Source organism: Brachyistius frenatus, unplaced genomic scaffold (genome assembly GCF_029030835.1).
Source record: "Brachyistius frenatus isolate BFR_SWC_R1_liver_20210118 unplaced genomic scaffold, ASM2903083v1 Contig_265, whole genome shotgun sequence".
Lineage (NCBI taxonomy): Eukaryota > Metazoa > Chordata > Actinopteri > Embiotocidae > Brachyistius > Brachyistius frenatus.
Genome location: NW_027210864.1, coordinates 239,510 through 263,057, shown reverse-complemented (window position 1 = coordinate 263,057; position 23,548 = coordinate 239,510). Strand labels below are relative to the sequence as shown.

The window sequence follows — 23,548 nt, the reverse complement described above, 5'->3', positions numbered from 1 at the left end:
TTAATTATAATATATCTGCCATATACAGCATGACGCACGGAGAGCATGAAGTTAACGTAAAACTGTCATGTTTTTTGAGCAATTAAAATAAGTTTAAAATTCCACCACTATCACACATCTTATTCACTCTCTGAGTCACAAGGGGGCTTTCTCAGCCTGTGATGATGTCACTGTGATGTCAGGGTTTTTCCTAAAATTAAAACTATCTGGCGCCGCACCCAAGAGTTTTTATCAAAGCATCTAAGCTCAATGAATGGAATAAACCTATTTTAAATCCTGACTATGGGAGGGTCAGAAAAGTGCAGTTGAAATTTATTCACTAGAGGCCTTGTTTCACCAATATTTTGTGATTAATATTGTTTTTATGGCCCATAGTGTATTTTCTTTTATATAAATGTAATGATTGTCTTCAGAAACCCTACACCTTCAATCATGACTGTTTTTGTAAAATTCATAAGTCCCCTAATGTCATCAGAGTCTAATATTAAATCACTGGAGTCCCTCTTCAGCTGTGAACTTGATACACTTCATTTGATTGCTTGTTATTTTTCATAGTTTCACTCTTTGCCAAGTTTCTTGCAACAATCCTTTGTGCACTCGGTTCACAGTCTTCTACTTAATTCCCTTTCCACCGATGAATATTTCTGTTTTGGATCTGAGGACTTTCACCTCGACATCACAGTATGTGCCGATTACATTGGCTTTATATGAGGTCAGTGGGTCAGACAAATTACACAATCTGATGCCACACACACACACACACACACACACACACACACACACACACACACACACACACACACACACACACACACACACACACACACACACACACACACACACACCATAATGTTTAGTGCAGAGGCCGACATGTCTCCAGGGAGCTTTTATGGTGAATGCTCCCTTCAGTGTGTGTTTTTATGGCTTATTAGAACTGTCTGGTATAATTAAGGCTTCAACCTTTGTTCTTTTATACAGTGATCACGGTAAGATATGAGGGAGAGGCCCACCTCTGCATGCTCTCTCCCTTTGGCTCTCTTTCAAATTAAAATATGCTTTATTGGCATAAACTATAGTGGATGCTGCCAAAACAATACATTCATGCCACAGTCCGACATTAACATAATCAATAAAGCAGTGTTATTGATCAGATAAATTCTCCTATTGTGTCCCCCAGTGGTGTGTAAGCCCCCCCCCCCCCTTTCCATGCCCTCCCTCTCTCTCTCTTATTGCACAGCTCTGACTCAGGATCTCCACCTTCTTTTCTTCTTCCTGCTCCTCCTCCTCCTCCTCCTCTCCGCTCCCTGCTCCCTGCTCCCTGACAGCCCCGACTCTCTCTGCGGGCTGAGAGATGACTGGGAGCCAGCTGTTTCTTCCAGGAGATCGCGTCTTTACTACGCCGCCGGCGTGGAGGGGGGAAAGGAGACAATGGACAGAGATTAACAACGACTGTAACGTCCCGCACTGCTTTCAATGAACTGTGATATACCAACGCATCAGTGGATGAACGCGTGTTTTAACAAGTGGGCAAGCAGACAGCTCCCCATTGTGAACTTTCAAATATCTGCAGAATATATTAAGAGTCTACGGGATTTTGGGATTATCATAACAAAAGCGCGTCCGAACCAAAAAAAAAAAAAAAAAAAAAAAAAAAGAAAGACCATAAACGCTCCTGTTGTTCACAATAAGTCGCAGAAACGGACAACACGTGGTTTAATTTAAAGGAGCGGAGGCGATGAAAACAACGGAGGGAGAGAGGAGTTTCATTCATTGGAGTTAAAGTAAGTTGGTCTGTGTTTTTTTACTGTGTTGATTTAAAGGTTTTCGCTGCTTTAAAGTCGGTGGTTGTGGCTTGTAGTTTGTTTTGAACGGTGTTTTTAAACTGACGGACTGCGGGGAGGCAAATAACAGAGGAACTCCAGCTGGACCCGAGTGTTTCTTCTCGGCTAGTTTATGAGACCAGGTGGCAAAGTGTGGACACTGGTTGCTAATGTGAAAATATGTTGGCTATCATTTTTCCCTCGAGTTTTTCGAAGTGAAAACCTCTCTCGCCAAACTCCATTTAAAAATCTGTCAAACGTGACATTTTACGTCCATGTAGGTAAATTACCTGTAGTAGAACATTCATTCTGCATGGCCATTAAAAGGTGTAAGGTTTTATTCTGTTCGGCATACATACAAGAACCATTATTTTCTCAAGCTGTTTAAAAAAAACTAATTTTATTATGCCCTTGCCTGTTATTTTCTATTCGTCGTCTAAAACAAGTTTACTCTGGTGGGCGGCTGCTAGTTGTGCTAGCAAATTACAAACAAACAGATTTTATTACATAGATAGCTGTTTAGGATTATTTTATTCAAGCCGAATTTTTACAAATAGCCTTCAGACATGACTAAACTGTTTAGGTCACTCTTTAACACGGACATAGCTTGCTTTACACCGAGGATAGTTTAAACTGTCAGTTTTTTTTTAAAGGAGTTTGGTTTGTCAGAACACCTGCTCCGATGTTGCTGTCTCCAGCCACTCAGTCCCACCGTGCTGAGTCCTAACTTCTCCAGGCCTCCATGTGAGTTCTGTTTATAGACCATAAACATACACAGGTCTGCCAGATCTGCAGATACCCCCCATCCAGCCTGGCAAGACCAGACCTCACTGTCTCTGTCTACTGTTACACTGCTATTCCTGGATGCCAATGTGACCTAACCGGGGCTGGGAACTGGAATAGAATAGAGCCTCCCTTTCATGCATTCCGCTTATTTGGAGGCTTCTGTGTGTCCGAGGTTTCTGATCCAACCCGGGACCTTCTCGCTGATCCATTCTTCATATGGCCCAAAAAGATGTGCAGTCTTTTACTCTGCTGCTCCTCAACATCTGTCATCTCTGACACATTGTGTTGACCCCGTTGTAAAGACAGGATGTGATGAGGCAGAGCGAAGCCTCCTCTGCAAACACTCATCAGGCTGCTGTGAGAGTGATATGGGCCCCCAGCGGGCCCTAGCACAGGTCAGACATGTGTGAGGGACAACAGGGGCATCAGGAGAGAGGAAGGGGGCCTGGCAGCAGCTGGAGCCCATAGGCAGGGTCTGTGTGTGTGTGTGTGTGTGTGTGTGTGTGTGTGTGTGTGTGTGTGTGTGTGTGTGTGTGTTTTCCTGCATGTTGTTGTTGACACAGTTTGTGACCGAGGTCAAGGCAATGTGTCTAAATGAGACTGTGGATAAATACTAAATATTTTCAAGGCTGCATGTTCAAGTATTTGTTGTAACAAATGCTGATGAGACTTTGAGTGAGGATTTTGGACTTGTGGAGTATTTTTCTATATCAGGGGTCTCTTTCTACAAAGTTCTCAACCGGTGTGTTAACCGGCATTGATCTGAAAGTATTGGATCAGTGCATCCACACTTCACATCTGAGCAACCAACACCCAATGGCTAAAAATAATGAGCTTTATGCCTCATGCACTACAGTAAGTTTACATTTTAAACCAAATCTGTCAATCTGGCATTTTGTTTTTATTTGACCCACAGTGCATTGGATTCAATTTTATTTGTGAAAGTTGCTCTTGTGCAAATGGGAGGATGTCAGTTTACTGCAGAGACAGTTCCTGAGTGTGTGTTTAGGTAGCAGTGAGTGATTTTCGACACAGATATTTAGGCCTGTCACAGTCATCACATAACTGTCTGATTGTGATTATTGGAGCTGACTGCAGTTATTTTTCATCACCGTGTAGAAACAGCTGCATTAAGTAACAGAAATGTCAGATTTATGTCACTATTTCTACACCTTTTTTCCACTGACGTCATCTCATGGCGCCCCCTTCTTCTTCTGCTGTGATTTAATGGCACGTGAGCGTGTAGTGCGCGTAGGAATGTCTTTGTATACTTCAGTTACAGGCTTTGTATACTTACACTGTTATTTATGAAATATCAGCACTGTCCAATTTTTGTTTAGAAAGCCAGTAATTTGTATTAATATGTTGCAATTCTCAATGCCAGTAAATGTCCCTTCCTCTTCATAATGTGTATTATCAAACTATGATTATTAAGAGTGGCATAAAATGAACAGAAAAAGACAAAATCAGTAATCGCAATCATTTCACTGACTATTAATTGTCAAATACAATTTTATGATAGTGACAGCCACCTTATGTGTTTGCATTGCGTCTTAGACCTGTAGGTCACTATAACATCCTAAAACTATTGGTCTTAACAAGATAAATATCAATTTTTAACCATCTTTCCTCCATTAAAGTACTAAATACAAATGAAACTAGACTGGTCAGGGAGTGTACTTGTGTAAAAATGGTTGAGTTTCTATTAGAAGCACCAGAAAAGTCTAAAAGCAAAGAAGTTTGGCTCCTTTTTGCTTCAGCTGTCACTTAAATCGGATGCAGACGGGATACAATCCTGCACAGTATTGCATGCGAGCTATTGTCATGACTGTGAATGCACAGATGCATCCAGGTTTGGAAATGAACTAACTGATGTCGTATACAAATCACACACAAATGAGGCCGCTCAGCCTTCCTCTAAACCACGTGGAGTTCGTTCGAATATTATGGTTGGATATTGGTCGATCTACTCGCCCTGCAGCCATCTGCCTCTGGGAGCATGTTTTAACAGCAGGGGAACTGGCTGTAGTTGTTCTGACATAAAGGAGGAGTGGGTGGGTGGGGAGGGATGAGGGAGGGGGGGTGGGGTGAACATCTGTTTGGAGGAGCTGTAACCAGCCTCTGACACCTTATTGTGATAAGTGTCCACTGGAGACAGCAGCTGATAGCCGGCTGGATGAAGCATCTGGTCTCTGATGCGGAGGCAGTGAGCAGCTTTTTAAAGGTCCACTCCGCTAATTTTACACATGGACTTTGGTTGACTGGCCACAAGGAAGTACTACACAGAAAAACACCGTCTGGTGTCTTCTGTGGTTTTGGAGGGAGCTCGGTGAAAGATCACCAACCAGTTGCACGATGGAAAACGTTAGGATTCAGTATTTTTGACAACACGCAGAGGCTAATAGTCAGAATGTCTCGACCTCAACCTGCTTTAATTTTGACCGCTCTGTTTTTGAATCTATCTCTTGTTAGTCTCCCAACATTATGAATGCATAAATGGAGGGCTGGTTTAAATGTTCCCAGAGTGGAAATTAGTTTTCAAAGAGTTCAAAGTCTTTTTTCTGTTTAGGTTTATTTTAATTTGCAAGACACTTTTGACCCTGTCATCACTCACATATTAATTCTTTTTGCATAAATCACATGCATGTCTAGGTCTTTAGAGTATTAATATACCGGCTGATATTTTTTTCATAAAAACTAAATACATTATGTTGGTTATATTATGTGGTTAGCAAAGATGTTGACACTTGTAGCAGAAATATTTGATGGAGGTGGGACATTTTACAGTTTTTGTCCATCCAGATTGATATCAGTGCACTAACTAACAGGAAACTTCACTGGGACTTTAATAATGATGAATAACTATATATATATATATATATATATAAAATCACCATTTTTTAAATTGATTTTTCTGCATTGTGTTCTGTAAAAAGAAAAGTTTTCCTGTCAGCCATATGCTGATATCGATATTTCTGTGAAAATAAAATTGGATACATTGGTCGGGCTCTCCGCTAGAGTTACGATTCACAGTTATTTGACACATCAGACACTATCTGAGGTTTCTGACATGATCTGCCCATAAAGACATACCGTCGAACTCTCAGCTTTGATGTGGTTATCGTAACGCGGGCCTCGTAAAATTAATGACAAAAATATAGACTCCAGTATCAGGAATAAAAAAAAAAAAAAAGTATTTTCAAACCACGCCAACAAAAAGCCCTCGTTTTACTGCGAAAGTAAACGTATGTTCACAGGTTTTAAAACGCACAACCTTACTTACTGTCCTGATTGAATTGGCTGCCTAGCATGACCTCAGAAGCACGCGTGTGAAGCCGCTGCCCAGAAACAACCGCCGTCTCCACATATCTTCCGACGTGGCATCTCAGACTGCTTCCAAACATGTGATCACTTTCTTCCAAGTCATTTCTTCCAACTTTTATTCCCACATGATGAGAATGCGAGGTTTGACCCCCCCCACCTACCCTGTGTACTCCTCTCGGACCGTTTCCGTATCTTCCTCTGGTATGTGCGTCTGTGGTTGACGGCCGCCGGCTCGGAGAGAGGTGGTCATTGATTAACTGGTGGGTTTGACTCCCTTGGCCTTTTACCGAGGCTGTAAACCACCAGCTCTCCATAGCAACCGTCGGCTGTAGTTGCGGGCATCCTATTGTCCGCAGGTCCTCCAAACACTTCAGTGACGTCTCACGCCGGTGGTTTAGTGGCGGCGCCTTTTGTTTGTGGTAAAATCACAAAGTGACCGGAGCTTTTCCTCGCCGTCAACTCGTAGTGAATAAAGAGTTTCAGTGACTGCAGAGTGTCGGTACGGTGAAGGGTGCATTCTGCCTGATGATGAGAGGAGTGTAGCTGCATTAAAATATACAGCTTCAGGGCGTTACGGTGACTCTGCTGTTGGAATCACAGCGAGGACTCAGGGAGGCAGAATTCCTCGGCGGCTGCCGGTATGTGTAGTGCTCTCATCTTGGCATCAAGTGGAAAACTTTAAAGCGCCAAACTGCAGCTCTTTTAGATTCTCTGTAAGCTGTCGTAGAGGAGCGGCGGCGTGCTCAGTTTGGGCGTAGCGTACAGTATAAGCTCTTTTTAGATGAGTTGAGACTCTACGCTTTGTGGGATTTAAAAGCCACTTTTAACTCAGCCTGTGCAAACTTTCAAAAGCAGAAATAACACCGTCTTCCTCTTTAAAAGTGGAATTTCTAAGCTCTGAAATCAAGACTGGTTCAGTTCATTATAATCAGGGGCTTTGCTGCTGCAGCTTTACTTGCGGGCGGGACGACCCCCCCGGGATGTCACGTGAATGTGGGAGGGGCATTTCAAGCAATAGCACTATCATATAATCACTCAGAATTATTTGGCTTTTATTCGATACCACCCCACACGTACACACGCACACACACACACACACACACACACACACACACACACACACACACACACACACACACACACACACACACACACACACACACACACACACACACACACACACACACACACACACACACATAAAGAGAAGGAGAGACTCACTTGTGAACTCGGGCTCAACAAATGCCATCCATCTTCTAAAACCATCGCCTTGGATGAAGCTGATGAGAAGCATGTCTCTAACTTCATCTTTGAGACGGGCCGATTGTTCGCGCCGAACGTCCAACATCAAACTCACTTCGTCTGGCCTTTGATAATTGATCTGTGGATGTACCGTTGTGCGGTACTTCACTCTAATGGCTGTGCGTAGTTGTGGCAGACTGATGATCTGCCAGAGTTTGACTGCAGCTCATCGTCATTTATTTTTTTGAAGAAGCTCCACTCAGAAATTTGTCAACAGCTGTAGTCGTCTTTGCCTGTTTGCCACCTTGTTTTTTTTGGACTCTGCTCAAACACTAGTGTTCATTCTGCATCTTGTGTTCACTCTGTCGTCGGGACGATGGGAATCCTGTAAGATGAGAGGAAATCTGTTTTCGAAGCTTCTGGCAGGCAGGACGGTCCAGAGGCAGCAACAGCAGTGACGAGCTTCGTTGGGCCCAACCAGTGTTACTAGTGTGTAAACATATAACAGCATCTCCTTGTCGTACAGTAATGTCAACAAAACTACATGGACTCACTCCGGTAGAATATGGGAGCGTCTTTGCTCTGACCACCTCTCGTTCCCCTGATCTAATCTTCTGGGAAATGTACTTCAGGCTAAGCCGACACACTGGAAAGATTTAATGTGGTCGTACCAGCGCAAAAGGAAAAAAAAAAGAAACCCACACGGAGATGTTTATGAGAGAAACGATGGAATATTTGGTGCACAGACACATTTCTGATCGGCTGGACGGAGCGCGGCTGCTAACCACCTCTCCATTTAATGCCACAATACCCTCGAGGCACGATGTGGCATTAACTCTGATTGGCCTGAGCTGTCCCAAAGGAACACTCCCGAGGGTTTACAGTGATTACTCTTGTCAGCTCTGGTATTAAGGCACTAGGTTTACTCAATGTTCCTGGATTTCAAATTAAAAGTTCCATCTTTTTCAGGTTTTCAGTATTTTCTCTTTTTTTCATGGTTGAAAAAAAAAAAAAAAATCTCCCTTTTTACTGAATTCATTTCCAGACTTTTATCTTCACTGGTAGAAGAGTCACATGCAGCACTCCTTCAGGTTTGGACGACAGAGGCGGCTTCATTAGATAAAGTAGCAGAGGCTTTTCAGCTCCAATCGGCTCTGAGTGGATACATTTCAGTAATTCTTTAATGAAGGGAACCAATCAGGATGTCTTAATTTCTTCAAAATTGGTATACTTAAGTTTCAGCAATACTTGGAAGTCAGTTAGTCTCATTTTATTTTACCTGCATGTAGAATTTACACCACAAAAGCACATTTCTAGTTAAAATATCATATATTCTATATATTGAAATTGGAATTCTTTTAATAATGAACCTGTCTTCTGTTTCATCTTGAAAGGGGGATTGTGAGATTTCTTTTATTTTGCTGACTTGCATATTCTATCTATAGGCTGCACACCATGACTCTCATTAGCTTTTTTTCCCCTGGCATGACAGTATGTACTCTGTAATCCACTTGGATGTGCCTGCAGTTTAATAAGAGAATGAGGTGATGGTGTCCTTGTGGGAAGACGGTGATGATCGGTACGTGACCTCACTAGAAGTCGTGCCATGTGGAAAACCTCCGTCCAGGGGAGAAAACAAAGGGTTGACGCCACGACGTAGCGAACGACGCCTCGCAGGTGCTGCGACGCTGCGCTTCCAAAGCTGACTCCTGGCTGTTCCTCTCCTCCGAGAGTCGAGGTGTTCCTGAAGGACGCCGAGCTCGGCTGAAAGATGCTGCTCTTGCAAGAATTGCTCCGAGTGCACTCAGCGAGATGAAGCCAGCGATTAGACTGATCGGATCCCGGTGGTGGTGGGGAGGGGGGGACTGTTCGCTCTCAGAGAATCAATCTAGCTGATTAACTGCTGGGTTTTCACATACGTGCCCACACACACACACACACACACACACACACACACACACACACACACACACACACACACACACACACACACACACACACACCTCCACTCATCCTGCTCTCTGACGCCATCGCATGCCATTTCCTTTATGAACCTTAATGCACATCAAATTATAAAAGTGGCAATTTGTCATATTTCGCCGTTGGAAGCCCCGTCGATTAAACACATCGGTTTCTACCGCGGCCCGTTTGGCTGAGGTCAGCCTCGGAGGGAAGCAATCCTGAGATGTCTGCGAATGGCTGCTTCTTGGAGGAATCCTGACACGCTTGTCTCAGGTCAGAGGGTTCCTATGGAGAGGGGGCACAGAGATACCGGCGTGTTTGATATCACTAACGCTACCATTGGTTGTGCCAGATGTGGATCTCTGCTGCCAATGAAAACCCTGCAGTAAATAACACTGATCCAAATAAGTACTGATGAACTGCTGGTGATTGGTTGATAGACGTGGAGGTAGAAATAGAAGCCAGTTAAGTGCTAGTGCATTTTTCTTACATGATATTTACAGTCCCAACCTTCACATCACAACGCAAGAATTCAGTCATTTGCATGCCTGATGAGGAACAACAATAAGTCTGTCTACCAATAAAAGAGAGGAATTTAACACAGATGAGATTGCAGGCTGCTGTTTGTTAGTCTGCGGAGAGGTGTTTAAGGTCCCGGGGAAATTGTACTTTGTAAGTGGCACATGGCCGACATGAAGGGATTGAGGTTGAACCCAAAGAAAAGGCCCCTAATTGTAACCAGGTTGTTTTCAAATCTTCTACCAGCCTCCCAAATCTGGTTGCAACTTTCTCTTGAGCTTTTTTTATTCAGATACATATACGCATATCATTAACTCATCATCGTCAGCTCAATATGTCTCTTTTCTAAAAAGTGTAGAATTGCTTTGAAAAGATAAAGATTTTACAGCCGGGTTACAATATTCATCTTAATGAGATGAAAAAGTTCTTACCAGAATATAGGAAGACTGCCCCAGTACACAAAACCAGCTGGAGATATCCAGAAGGACTTTAGGAGGAGGGATGTGCAGTACTTCTTGACATCTCTTCAGATTGTGATGAATTCATTTTATACAAAGTAATAATGAATTATAGCAATACATGCTTCTTTTTTTTTTGAGCATTCGAAAAAGGTTTAAGTTCGAGGGCTGACAAAGAATGTAATGAGGAACATTGTTAACACTACAGAGAAATACAAAATAATGACAATTTTATATTGACATGTTAATTTTACAACACTAAATTCTATCTTGGTCTCATTGTGGGCTACTAACAGATTATTGACAGCCAAGACGTAAGAGGATCTGTGTGTGTGTGTGTGTGTGTGTGTGTGTGTGTGTGTGTGTGTGTGTGTGTGTGTGTGTGTGTGTGTGTGTTGTGTGTGTGCGTGTGCGCGTGCGTGTGTGTGTGTGTGTGTGGTAACTAGCCTTTCTGCAGTGATGAGGAGAAACAGAAACTTTGATCTGGGCCTTTACTTCCTTTCCAAGACTTTTCTTGTCAACTAACGCTTAGTCGACTAAAATAGCAGGATTTCATCCACATAACGAAATTAAATGTACCTACACCGACACCACCGATACCAGAATCTGATCAGCTGTCTGTGGGAGCGTTGTATAACATTTCTATTCACTTAGTTGTTGTTCCCTGAATCAGAATGCAGTTCAGGATGGGTGATATAATGTGGAGATTCAAATATAGAACCCAGATCTCAGAGAGTCTGTGATGATTTTGATGGTTGGAACTTTGATTTATGGCTCCTCTAAGTGCTGCATGTGGGAACCATCACATGCTTTTTTTTTTTTTTTTGCCTTTCCAGACACTAAAAGTAATGAGCCTTAGATGTAAAACGAATTATGTGGATTCTTCTTACATGTATTGTGAAATAGTTGGACACATAATATTGTGGAAAAAGGAGCAAATAAAGTGACGGAAAGGAATGCTGTATTTCATTGGGAGTAATGGAGTTAAGATGTGTACTGTGGCGTCAGAGCTGCAGTTTTTATGGGACTGTCGGCGGAGGAGAAGAACAGCAGGAACCACATCGGCACCGAGACACGATGTAAATGTGTTCATTTGAATAAGCACCCTGTGAATCCACCGTCACAGTCGTAGTACCGTTCCTTCGAGCACAACAGTGAGATGGTAATACGTGTGCTGGAATAAAGAATTCCAGAATTTAAAAAAAAAAGTTCTATCAAAGACTTGATTTTCTTTGTGAAACTGAATGAGCAGTTGTTCAAAACAAGCTTTAAAGCCTCATTTATCACCATCTTTATATACGAACACACCCAGGGTCGCCCAGATGATTCAGTTTAATTGGAAAAGGGGGTTGCCAGTAGTGTCAAACCCACTGGAGAATCAACACCCTCCTCCACAGCTGGAGCCTTTTAGCTCTGTTAATTATTATTAATTACACAAATCGACGGTTGGCTTTGCATCGCGGGCCTCGACATGAGCCGTTATCGTGGGATAATCAATGTCATTCACTTTGTCTGTGTCGCAATGTTTTGGTTCATCGGTGTACGTCAGTGGCGTGTTTTTCCCCGCAAGTGGTTAAAAAAAAAAAAAAATCTACTGATGGTGCTTTAACTAAAGGTGCGAGGAGGACAGAAGAAGTGTTTCAATCTTGAAAAATGCAGAGCTTTAGCCACTCAAACATTCGGTGACGTTGTGCCTCAGTCCAACCCGGAGCTCGGCGTTCAGCATTTGTCCTTCATTTACCCCCAAATTGCACTCGTGTCATTCCTTATTGGAACCGAGGCTTATAGCCGGTTGCCATGTTTTTTTTTTGAAGCTTCATTTCCAAATGTCAAAGAGGACCACCTTCCCCTGCTGTGGGGAAAGCTGATCAGCAGAGAGCTCAACCTCCGTCACCCCTTGGGTTCGTCTGAGCTGTCACCCCGACCGATTAGGACCCACGGCGACGGATCGGCGTGAGAGAAACTAGAGCTCCCCCGGGGCCACCCGGGGAGACGTGCTCACCACAGGTTTTGGGTTGGACAGTATTGTACGTCAACACTATAACTCACCGCCAACTACGGCAGGTGCTTTCTGGACAAACTGCACGTGTAGTCCCGTTGTGTAGGTGTCACGTGTTGAGCAACATGCAGCAAAGCATCTTTCACCCTAAAGCCCTTCCAGTCTCGGTAAAGGACTCTGTGGTCGGAGGAGTGGTTGATTTCTTTGGGTTCGGCATGTCTCTGGTCTCATTAAGTCTCCCGCCCAGAGCTCTGTTTTACATGAGGAAGACATGCCGCGGCAGATCTGCTCAGCGCCGGAGGAAAAGGGTTGGAAAGTCCATATTTGGTTTGGATGGTGGCTGCTGGGGACGAGCTGCGGATTTGACTTTTTGAAATGTCCATCAGTCACTGCTTGGTTTATTGACTTTACACCAAGTGCTTCCATTAAATTACCTTTCAGTTCTGTAATTGCAAGAAGAAGCGAAGCAGTTTCTCTGTGTCACTGCTGTGTGGGGGCCCTGTAACGACTATCTGCATGATTTACGACCCCGAGCCTCCCCACCCTTCTCCCCCGACCGAGGATGATACATGGCCCCGTTTTCTGAGCATCTCCGTATCCCGGCCCCTTTCCAGGGGAGCTGGATGAATGCTCGGCGTCTCGCCGGGCCATAAATCTACGCTTATTTTTGTGTGGCTGCGTCGTCTGACGCTCGCTGAAGTGCGTCTCCTCGCAGCGGGAGGATCCATCACTGATAAGTGGCCGCACGGTGTTGTAATAGCTGAATTGATGAGTGCTAATTGGCATCGCACGCACAGCGTTGCAGCGGCAGCTCAAAGCAGATGGATTGATTTAGGAAACTATCACATCGGCTTTGCTTTTGTGATTCGAGCATAAATTAGAAACCATCTTCTTTAAAGGTCAGAGTCTCTGTGGTTTCTGCCGCTTCTTTGGTTAAGTTCTTTTAATTAAAAGCAGCAGCAGCAGGAAATGGTCTGTTTGGATTTGCAGCACCTCGATACACTTATGATACAGTGCTAAGAGAGTGAGCAGCAGTGAGTAGGCAGCTGGAGTTCAGTGTGGGAACAGCACATTCAGACACTAACGATGGAAACCATCACATGAAGAGAAAACTACTGAAGGTAAATACATTAGTCTAGTCTATTGCAGAAAACTGGTAACATAAATGGTATCTAATATCTTCATCTTAACCGCCTTCTCGTACGTATCGGTCTGTGTGTTGGAATTTCAGTTATTCATAATTTCAATTTTCAATCATTTTCAATAATCATTAGAACTCTTTCCATTCATCTGGATGAAACGAACAGATATTTCATCACCATTTCCACGTCATTTAGAATTTGACTGGTGCTCTTTCAGTGGGGTCATGTTGTTGCACGTCCTTCTTTATGTGGTTCAATGGCACACGAGGATGTTTACCTCCACCAACTGTTTGTCTCGAGCTCATAATCGACTGACTGCATTTTGATGAGCAGCTATTGACAGGACCATCATGTATTAAGTTGCACACCAGAGCACTGTGGGCACATTTAGGTTTTAAAAAGGCCTGTGAGCCTCGGAGGAGGCGATTTGTTGGTTTTGCAACAATAAGGTTGGTGATTAAAGGTTTTTATATGTTATAATGTTTACCGCCACTGAATAGTAATGAATCACGGTTAGGCTCATTCTAATTGTGGCATCAAATAAACGGAAAAAGACAATGAAATCGTTAATTTCAGTTGACGGCTTTTCATTCATTAAAGTATCAAGATTGTGACAGATGTGTTTGTATGTCCGCCATTCGTGAGTACCGAGACATCTTGAACGCCTTGAACAGGCGTTTTGATTGTGAAAACACTGGTGAAGGAATGAATGCTCACAGTGTCATAAAATGATTCGAGCTTACAAATAATCTTGCAGTCAAGTGTGAGCTGATGCTTTTCAGCATGTTTCATGGAGTCTGAAGGCCAAACATTAAAATCATCTTCTCTGATGGTGCAGAACGTTTGGTCTGACTCATTTGATGATGAGTTGATGATTTGTGGAAGAATGTGAATCTTTTCTGTTCCCCCTCTCATAAAGAACAGAGACAGTTAATGGCCTCCAAGGAGGGAAACCTGCAGTTCTGCGGTTAAGGAGATGAGTGGCGTTAGCTTCCGCTGCATCCTGTTATTTTCCTGGGACGCTGCTGTACCACGGTGTCCGATGGTACACGGCCGCCGCCGTGTCTGAATGAGCATGTGTTTCTGTGTGTATGAACCATGTGTTCTCGGTTTTGCTGACTCATCACATGGCGATCCCTCGTGGCCTGTCAGTGACCGCACACACGCACACGCGCGCACACGGAAACAGATCGGGGCCGGACGGGGCTGAGGTGCAAGGTCGGTCAGCGAGTGAGTGTCAGCTGCCAGCAGCAGTTTGTTCTGGGAGAACGGAGTCGAGGAGGAGGAACGTCTTCCCTCTTTGTGCTGCGTTTGATTTACTCGCGGCGCCTCCAGTGTTTTCACCATTTTTTTTCTTCCAGTCTCACGTGCAGCCTCCCCATCCTCCACAAATAAGCAGGCGGTTGTAGTATTCTGAAGTTGGTTCAATTTACATGGGAATTCTGATGTCCTGGGTGTTATGTAATCTTTTTTTTTTTATTTTTTTTTTATATATATATAAATTTTTTGTAATTTCTACCTTTATGTAATTTATTGTAATTCCTAAAAGTTCTGACCAGGAAACGTGTTTGTAAACTCATAGTTGAAGCAGCAACACTGTTTTATCTCTCCAATAGGTCTAATGTGAAATACTTGGCTGTAGATTTTTAAGATGAGGTTTCTTTTTTCTATGATCAACAATAGATGTAGAACCAAACAACATCACGGTAGCTGTATTGTGGCCCGTAATAAGACACGCAGTTACTGCAGCTACAGTTGTTAATCTCCGTCACCATTGTTGTCCCAACCCCTCCGACAGACTCGCTCATTGTTTGACAGAACTGCTGAGTGAAAATGACGCAGCGTGCCATACAGCCATCACCCAAAAGATCCCCTCCAGCTCCCAGGGTGAGCGATGACTTTGTCATGACTGTGTCGGCTACATGCCGCTTCCAGCTACGTTCCTTTTCAACCGGTGTTTTCTCTGGAAGTGCCTGAATTGATCTCCAGCGGGGAGATCGTGTTCGTGCTTGTCAGGGGAGTAGGAGTGTGTGTGTGAGTCAGGGAGGTGGAGGCAGGATCCTGAGGAAACAGGAGCTTAGGTGAAGGAGTCGGATGACTGCTGAAGTGGAGAGCGTGAAGACACGGCGGCGGAGCTGACGTGGCTCTGCAGACCACGGTATTACCATCCCGATAACTGCTTCCAAACGTCTTACTCAGCGTGTTTTTTGGGGTTTTCTCTTTCATGACCAGACTGATGGTGCGCCCATTTTCCAGCTGATGCGACTTCCAAATATCGTCAGAAATAATTCCAACTGTGGAAAATGCAGACTGAAGTTATGCGGAGGATGGTGTTGTAACCACTGAAGAGAGTGCTGATGGAAAGTTTCAGAACCTCCAGCCTCTGCACCAGTTCATGACACTGATGGTGGAAAAATTACCAATGAAAATAAGCAAAGTTCTGCATTTGGACTGCTCATGTAGGCATAAGGGATTTATTGTACCAATATAAAGTATCAGTTTAAGTGGTTATTCAGCAACACCGCTGCATTTAATAGCACAGGCACCAGGGGCTTTTTGTTGGAGGGACTATGTTTTCCGAGATCGGTTTTCACAATGGGGGTTTAAGTCTGCAGAATTCAGATCAGACCGACGCTTACTAGCAAAGCCTTCTACGTTTATATAGCGAGCCAGGCTGACACCAGTGTTGGTACAGTGGAGAAATTAAAGCCTTTAGAAGCTCTTCTCTTTTTTTTTTTTCTGTATTACAGCCGTCTGTAGTCACGACTTCTAGTCGCTCACACAACAGTGGCTGATTGACAGTGACTAGTCAAACCATTTGTCTTGTGGACAGACATCAAAGAGACACATTCCCCTATTTGAAAGAAACAAGCCAATCAATCAAAGTCCAAAAAGTGATTGGAAATTTCAGAGTATAATACACGTTGTCTGCATTGTGCATCAAGCTTCGCCAACAGCTGGCCAACCCTCGGTTTGATTTTTTGCCGTCAACTACTCTATTACAGGCAGACGGTGTGGAAATAAAATGAAGTAATATGCTGTACATGCACGGCTTCATGCAGGGGTACCGCATGAGTAACGTTTGATGCAATAGCTTGGGAGCAATAAAGGATTTTTTTCATTTGCCAGCAATGATGAGATGCAGCCCAGTCAGGTGATGGAAGGGGTTCACGTTTAGTCTGAAAAAGGGAGACATCTTTCAATAATCTATTGTGCGAGCGCAATAAACACGATCTTTCTCGAGCTGGTTTGCCTGCGGACGATACCAGACCACAATAAGGCAAAAGCTGTAAAATGGTACGCAGCGCCAAAAATAGTAGCTTGTATCAACTTGTCACCAGATAATTACACGAGGAGCAAGCAAAGAGTTCCCAGACCGCTGCTGTTATACACAAACGAAGCAAAGCACAGCGATGTGCCTGAAGCAGGTGGAGGCCGTCACCTCCGCGTACATCCCGGCGCTGCGCTTGTTTTCGTTACGTATTGATGGGTTTCCTCCGGACGCTCTCAGGTTCCTCCCACCGTACAAGCACATGCATTTAAAGCTGCCAGTCTGTCCAGGTACACCTGCAGATTCTAGTCAAAAGTAGCCGGTTAAATCTGCAGCAGCGTCTCGTCCTCTCGCGGCCTCAACATGTGTCATCTTCTTCTCCGCTTCCTGCCGGGCCGCATGTTAACACCACTTGTTTAAAACGAACCAAACACCTGTTTTTTCCACCGGTCGCGTCCTCGCCGGCAGCTCGTGATGCAATCAGCTGGTTTTGTTCCCAGGCTGTCAGTGCGCGTCTGTCCGTAATAAAAGGGCATCTGGCTTCGCTGCGTGTCACTGCAGCCTCCTGCGTGATAGAGAAGTTTCCGTCTTCGTGTACCTCGGGCCTCATGACGACAGGCGAGGATCTTATCGGCGGCCTTCCCCTCGTAATCTCACAGAGACACAATGGTGCTATACTTAGAAAGCTATAAACGTGTGATTGCTTATCTGCTATCGAGCTCGTGGAACGTGGAGGGGCTGAATTGGCTCAGTGCATTATGGATTGTGACATTTCAAACTAGATGATGAGTGCATCGGACTGATATTGCCGTAGAGAGGCAGTGGATTTGTTTGCTCTGAGTTGTGTCATGTATGTGGATATTTGGCCTGATCCTTGAGTGCCATTTTATAATGAATGATGAGAGACATCCTCAAGCAAAATCAACATCATATTCTTCACTTTTGACAGTCGGTGTGCAGTGAAGGACAAAATCAAACAACCACTTCATGAATACCATTTTACTTTTTACGAACAGTAAATCCTGTGATCGGCGCCATGTTTGCTCAGAATATGACATTTTAAAAGTAGCATTGGACAACTTCAATGTGTAATGACGGATTTCTCTAACCACTTGGCAGATGATGTCATTAAAAGAGCCCCAGTCAGACCTCAAACGCTGGAAAACGACGTTGAAATAGTTAAGGAAATATGACATGTCTGTTTTCTACAGATGAATGAAAATGATTGAAATAATTATGCTAAATGATTCTGACGAGTTAAAATAATTGCAATCAGGCGGTTATGACATCATTGCAACAGGCCTACCACCAATAGCACGTGTTCAGGTGCTTTTGTAAACGGAAGCCCATTCACACATTTAGCAGATATGAAACCGTATTAGCATTTGTACTTCAATTAGTATGCTACTTTTTTTACTCCAATTCCGGCTCTATTTTGGGTCTCCACTAAATGCTCTGGAATATGTCTGGCTGCTAAATGTCCCATATGTTCAACAGCTCGTTGTTTTTTCTATATGCTCTTTGATTCCATTTGTTTGTTGAAAGGCTTTTAATGCACAGCAGCTTCGTGTGAGCTTTTTTGCTGAGTACAGCTACTTTTTAGCCCTAAACAGAGCCGATGGGAGCTGTGAGAGTCAACCAAAACATTAAAGCTACAGAAAACTTAAGAAATATATTAAAAAAAACCATAATAGAGAATTGCAGTTAGATGATAATTGTGTGAGGGTTTGTCACTATGAGTGACTCCTTTTACATTACACAGTCATTTTGTCAACTGATGTTATACAAATTTTGATGAGTGCAACTTTAAAGTGTTGAAGAAGCATCGGACAACAAATGCAAATGTACAGTACAGTCAGTCTGACATTATGACGATAACAACAATAATGCCACCATATATCTGAAATCCTAAAATGAAGTAAGTATGGTTTAGTACATTTGACCTAGTTAATGAACATCTGACAAACTTTGAAATGGATCATTTGATATTTTTCAAATAGTAAACTCAGTCTGTCCTCATGGTTTTTTTCATGATGGGCTTGAATATGTACTGAAACGGCACTTTTCAAACCGCGTTATCTCCTTAATTGGATGAATTTCCTGTAGACGCAGGATGTCAGGGCGAGGCAGATCAGATTGTTCAACCGATGGGATTTCATTTAGTGAGATGTTGGGGGGCATTGTGGCCTACTAATTACAAATAAATTACACATCTCATGCAGCATCCTGCTTCCCAGACAGGAAAAGAAAATCTAGAGATTTTAAAATTCATTCGTAAATATGGGCTTTTTGCACGTTAGAAATGTCTCCCAAACTCATATGATGCTACAACGTGTGTTCTCTACTTTGTCTTCTACAGCGTGACTGTGCCCTCACGCTTTGTGTTAATGGTGATCTCGGTGTGGTCTGAGTCAGCGCAGCGTCTTTGGTTGCACAGTTATTTCCTTTGTCTCGGTGACACTTGAAAGATTGAAGCTATACCATCATGTCTGTAGGCTACATATTAAGAAAGAGCCAGCTGCTGGCAGGGCTGGAAAGTAACTAAGTACATTTGCTCAAGTATTAAGTATTGTAAGTATTGTGCATTTCCTTCTTACAGTAGTTTGTACTTCTACTGCTCTACATTTAAGAGAAAAATATTGTCATTTGTACACCATTACATTTATTTAACATTTTTACCTAACTGTTCTTTTCAGAATTTGTGAGGCTTAACAAAAAACAAACAAAATTTAAATACAACCTATTGTTGAATTTTGACCTGTGATAAATCACAATGAAGCAGTTGGGGCCCGTTGTCACAGTTGAAACTTCTCGTATGGTTTCATTTAAATAACTGTAATCATCCAAACTTTCACAAAGATTAGAGACAAGTCAACAAATGTTTTGTGTTCCTGAATGTTTTGTTTTTTCTTTTATACCCCATTAATCATCTTGCGACCCCTAAGATTGGTCTTGTGACCCTTTGGAGTGTCTGGCCCCGTAGGTTGAGAACCACTGAGACAAACAACATCACTAAAGTATAAACTAAAACTAACTCCACCTTCCACAGTTACAACAATAAAATGCTGCCTATACATTGTTCTATATTAGCAAGTTATTAATGTTACGCTCTACTGCCTCGTAGTATTTTCACTTTTAGTACTTAAAATATACATTTATCTAATAATACCTCCATACTTCTACTTACTTTTACTTGTAAGTTTTTTGAAGCTGTGATATTGGTACTTTTACTTCGAGTAAAGGATGTTGAAGTACGCATTCTTCCACCACTGGCTACCTGTTAGCTTAGCTAAAAAAATAATAATAATAAACTTTATTTGTATAGCACTTTTCTAAACTCCAGTTACAAAGTGCTTCACATAAAATAAGCCATTAAAACAAAACAACAAGTGAATTCTAACAAGCCTAAACAATGCAACACTCAACAACACAATGATCGTAAAAAACAACCATAAAAAACAATTAAAACAGGGTATTAAAGAAATAAGAGTTGATAAAGACTACAGGGAAACTGCTAGCTTGGTTCTTTCTAAAGAATTACCTATCCTCCTCCAATCATTTAATAGTTATAATCTTCTATATTAATTGCAACACAAAGAGAAATGTAAAAACCACAGGTGGTTGTTTAATGGGAAGGAACATGCTGTAACTATTTCTGTAAAATAAGTAAGATAATCCCCTTCTGGCTTTAGCGTTATATTTAGCATATAGATGAAAGTGTTATCAGTTTTCTCTCCGCAGGAAAGCAGACGGACCTACGTATCGTCCACATTGCCAAAATATGGCTTTAGTCAATGATGACGCCTTGCACTGAATTATCCTAATGTACTCAGTATATTAATGTAACGTTTATGTTCGCATTTTAGCGTACAGTATTGTACTCCTAGTGTTTTAGTTTTCAGATGAATTGACCCGTACTTGTTCGCTCTCAATGAATCTCCTACTTTAAAATGGTGTTTGTGTTATGCCGCCAAATTCCTGTGGATACAAATTCATCTAATGGACCCATCTGCTGCTTTCCAGGCTGTATGCTGTGTTTTGGCCAATCAGCCTTCTTTCGCTTCAACCACCCTGAGGAAGCCTTCAGGATGAAGAGCATGATGCCGCAGGGAGGAGGCGTCTCCACCGGGGACTACAGACTATGTGCAGGTACTGTATTGTGCTCATGAGCTTCCTCATATTATACACACACACACACACACACACACACACACACACACACACACACACACACACACACACACACACACACACACACACACACACACACACACACACACACACACACACACACACACACACACACACACACACACACACACACACACACACACACACACACGTGTTCTGTGGTATTATCTGTCTTTTTTCATACGGCAGTGCGAACCCTAAACGACGTGTCACGCTGGCCTTTTGTCCCTGTTGAATAATAAGACTTGAAAACAGCATTTCCGCCTGAAGTTCCAGTTTCTGCTCGGCCTGTGTGGATGAATGGGCCGGATTGTTACAGGCGGGTGGTGGAGGGTTACAGGTGGATGTTAGTACAGCAGTAAACTCCAGGCGTCTTTCCCCTTTTTATAGCCTGGCGAGGGTGGAAGAAGTGTAGCAGCCCGAGGCAGCGTGGGGCGAGAAGAGACACTAGCCTCTTAACCGGCAAGGAAACTGGATTTACTTATTGAATTTTTAAAACAATTTTTCCCTGTTGTTTCATAGATTAGTTCTTGTTTTGAAGGCATTAGGTTTCCATTACCCCTGACGCAGGAGCTGTAAATCCGTCTCGGGCATGTACCGAGTTGGTTTCAGTTACTTGGCAACTCTGAAATCAGAAAAGGCATAGATTTCCTATTAACCGTGTTTGTAGCTCTGTTACAAGACCCTTGTTGTCAGTGGGAGCCTTTACAATGCAGCACCCGCTGAGCCCTGGAGCCTGAGCGCTGCCCAGCTGGGACCTGGTGCTGCTGGAGTTCACACTATGCTCGTTTTATGAGCATCTCATTCCTCTACGTCTCCAGGCAGTTTTCAGCTGCTTGTGCTTGTGTATATACCCTCCCGTTTCGCTGTTGACGCTGCCTGCCACCAGGGGATAAGTATAGTACACAGGCTGCTGTGGACTTCCTGATCCAGTAATGAAAGCCTTCCGTTGTTTGGAGACGTACCAATTATGCATTCCTGAGTCGCGTTCAGATGAAGACTGCTTGTACCACTCCCACCATTAAACGGGCATATCTGTCATATCAGCTGGCTGAGACATCTGAAGACGTGTTATCTGTGTACCAATTCATGGACCAAAGCTTTCATGGAGGCAAAGGCAAATGTCTCTGTTTTTCTGTCGATAACATCGGTTTCTGATGTGCGGTACACTCATCAGGGCTGAATCCTGATGATGTACGTCTTTACAGTCTGTTTGTTCTCCAGGGTCGTTAAGCCTCACTCAATGCCCCTTTAAAATACCTGTATAACACCTGGGCCAATGGCTGCGGCTCCTTTTACAGCGTGCCGTCCTCGAAGGGTTGGGTTTTTTCCAGGAGAAGGGAAAAGTGTTTACGGTTGTTGCGATGGTCCTACTCGGGTAAAAAAAAAAAAAAACCAGCGGTCGTAAAGAGGGAGGAGATGTGACATCATTTAAAAATGGAGACGAGAGTCTCTGCGCTCAGATGTTCTCATGATACATGAGAAATATTTGTGTCATGATTGAAGGAAGATAGTTTGAGAGAAGTTCAAACTCTGGCTCACCTCCGCACATCTGACAGTCGGAGAATAACACAGCCGACGCCATCCTGACGCCTGAAAGGTATTCGGGGGGTTTCTGAAGCTATTTGACGGTTAAATCTTAGAAATCCCACAAAACTTGTCACCCAGGCAGCACCATTGAAGTGCACTCCTTGTTTCATGAAGCCTATGGAGCACTAAAGTCTCCCTGCGGCTTACAGCTGGCTCCACACACGCATATAAAAGGATAATTATCGATGCAGATCGTTGAGTCTTTTTAGTTTGTGTTTGACCTAAAGCCTCTAATTGTGGCTCTTGTCTGTACCCGATGTTTTTCAGTAGAATCAGATTTGGCTGTTCAATATGAAGATTCAACAAATTTGTTTTCTTTTCCATAGCGACTATCTGATAATCAGATACTCTGCGGTGCTCTTTTAGGTCTCCGGAGTGCCGGGCGGTCTCTTGCCTGGTCTGATTTCGAAGCGTAAGCATCGTCCTCCATCGATCTCCCCTCGGCCTCCTTTTAGTCCTCCTGAGGCCACCAAGGTCCCTTGTTCTCCCCGTCTGCTCCCGCAGATCCCCCTCCCCCCCTGGTGGAGTCTGAGGCCAGCAGGGACCAGCGTGGTCAAAAACAACTTCTAATCTGGGGCTTGCTCCAGACCGGCCCATCCTTTTCCCTCCACCACCTCCACCGAAGCAGCACACTCCTTGCATGCTCCGGTACTCAACTCTCCTTCTCCTCTGTGGAGGGAGACAGCGGATCAGTGTCCGTTTGAAATATATCTAGACCTAAAAAAAAATGTGTGCTCGACTTGAAGAGTCAACGGAGGGGTCTCTGACTGCAGATTCCATTAAACCACTTTGAGGGGGAACCATATAAAAGCACAATTAAGTACCACCTTATACAATTTTTGTACCTCGGTACAGATGGGGAAGGGTTCATGCAGTTTAGCAAAGACTTGATCCCTCACTGGCTCCACCACCCTCCAAGGCTGCCATATACTGTATACAGGGGATTAAACCTTGGAACCTCGGTCATTGAACTTTACTGACCTCAGTGTCTTTGCCTTTTATTCACCATGCGCCTGTTGTCATGCACACGCAGTGATGCTGTATCTTTGCGACGGCAGTAACATTCACCTGCGCTGTGTTTGGTTTTTGATGAGCTTTGCCAGCGACGGTCCGCCGACCGACATGTTTTTCAGCTCTTTCTGGGATCGGACGCTTCCTGTTCCTCTGTGCCGGGCCAGCAGACGGCTTTGTGGCCCTGAGCTGCTTACTTGAAGTGACCGACGGCTGCGGTTACAGTATCTTTT

General features: G+C 43.5%; 1 protein-coding gene across 4 annotated transcripts in view; it reads left to right on the top strand.

Annotated features, from left to right (window-relative positions):
* phldb1b (pleckstrin homology-like domain, family B, member 1b) overlaps window positions 1-23,548 on the top strand; it is an 88,291-nt gene that overhangs the window by 13,178 nt on the left and 51,565 nt on the right. For 3 of the 4 annotated variants that reach the window (XM_069721464.1, XM_069721468.1, XM_069721469.1), the window contains exon 5: window positions 20,547-20,672. In XM_069721464.1, coding sequence (XP_069577565.1) covers window positions 20,547-20,672 — 126 coding nt within the window. Of the gene's footprint in view, window positions 1-732; window positions 1,782-20,546; window positions 20,673-23,548 lie in introns of those variants that run through there. The other variant, XM_069721465.1, reaches the window with a different exon arrangement.